This window comes from Temnothorax longispinosus, chromosome 11 (assembly GCF_030848805.1).
Source record: "Temnothorax longispinosus isolate EJ_2023e chromosome 11, Tlon_JGU_v1, whole genome shotgun sequence".
Lineage (NCBI taxonomy): Eukaryota > Metazoa > Arthropoda > Insecta > Hymenoptera > Formicidae > Temnothorax > Temnothorax longispinosus.
This window is the reverse complement of record NC_092368.1, coordinates 8,961,576-8,962,888: the sequence shown is the minus strand read 5'-3', so window position 1 is coordinate 8,962,888 and position 1,313 is coordinate 8,961,576. Positions and strand designations below refer to the sequence as shown.

At 54.9% G+C, this 1,313-nt stretch overlaps 1 protein-coding gene across 1 annotated transcript; it reads right to left on the bottom strand.

The window, feature by feature from the left end:
- Positions 1 to 576: 576 nt before the first annotated feature.
- LOC139822316 (uncharacterized) lies at positions 577 to 1,050 on the bottom strand. Its single transcript, XM_071793925.1, has one exon. It carries the CDS (start codon positions 1,048 to 1,050, stop codon positions 577 to 579), a length of 474 nt encoding a protein of 157 aa, XP_071650026.1.
- Between the last annotated feature and the right edge of the window lie 263 nt (positions 1,051 to 1,313).

The following is a 1,313-nucleotide window of genomic DNA, read 5'->3' as shown; positions in this document are numbered from 1 at the left end:
CCAAATCTGCTAACAGTATAATAAAGAGTAGCGGGCTCACCGGACACCCTTGCCTCATCCCTCTTGCTGTCCTGAAGCTCTCGCCCAGCTTCTTTCCAATTCTGACCCTACTCCTCGTCTCTCTTAGCACTTCTTCAATCCTCTCCACTAGACCTTCCCTAACTCCCCTTTCCATCAGCGCTTCAATTAACACCTCCCTGTCTACTGAATCAAAGGCTGCCTTTAAATCTACAAACATCGCCACCACTTTTCCCCCTTCCTTCCAATTGTCTATTCAGTAGGTAGTTAAGAGGTCTCTTCTTTTGCCCGCTCGGGGAAGCAGCCCCGAAGCCTTCTAAAGAAACCGTTGCTATCGTTTGGTTGATCCGGCGCAGGTTGCTCCCCGCGCCAGATCCTCTCTGTCTCCTCTTTCTGTCTCATAACAGTTCCGCAAAAATAAGACATGGTTTCCCACTTATCCACCCTCTCATCCGTGGCTGCCACAATGGTCGAGAGGGAGAGATCCTGCCCGAAACTTTCGCGGAGGACTCGGCGTTCACCCTCCCACGTAGGACAATGCGCGAGGATATGTTGCGCCTAGTCCACCTCCGCTCCGCAGTGGTGGTACTCTGTGGTGCGCTCCCTCTTTATTCGACACAGGTACTCACCGAAGCACCCATGTCCGGTGAGCACCTGTGTCATATGGAACGTGAGTCCGCATTCCCTCCTACTCGCCCACTCCCGTAGGCATGGCTGGACGGCTTGGACGACCCTCCTTCCCGCCAATGCGGGATTGGCGAGGTACTCCTCCCATTTATTATAGAGGGCCGTCTTTACATCCTCCCTTATTGCGAGACGGATCCTGCCCGTTATAGCTACCCCCTGTCTTTGGAGCTCCCGCGTACGCCAGAAAACCCTGGCTCGTAACTCCGCGAGAAGCTCCACCGGTGGTAGCCCGGACAGGGCCGTCGCCGCCGCATGCAAGGTGGTGCGATATGCGCGTGACACCTTGATGGCCACCAGTAGCTGAGCGCGACGCATTGGCGCCTTCAAGCGCTCGGTTGCCACCATCTCGGGGGCCCATATGGGCGCCCCGTAAAGTGCCACGGCATGCACTACCCCCGCGTACAGTCGGCAAACCCTTGCGCCCGCCCCCCTCAGGTTACTGTGCCAGACTAGAGTCAAGCTCAACAGGGTTTTCTTTCCCCGCTAATTTTTCCAAGCCCGTTCCCTTGGCAGTGGTTTCGCTAGATAGTAGATAAGAACAGTGGGAATCTCGTTAATCCATTCATGCGCGTCACTAATTAAATAACGAGGCATTTGGCTATTTGTTT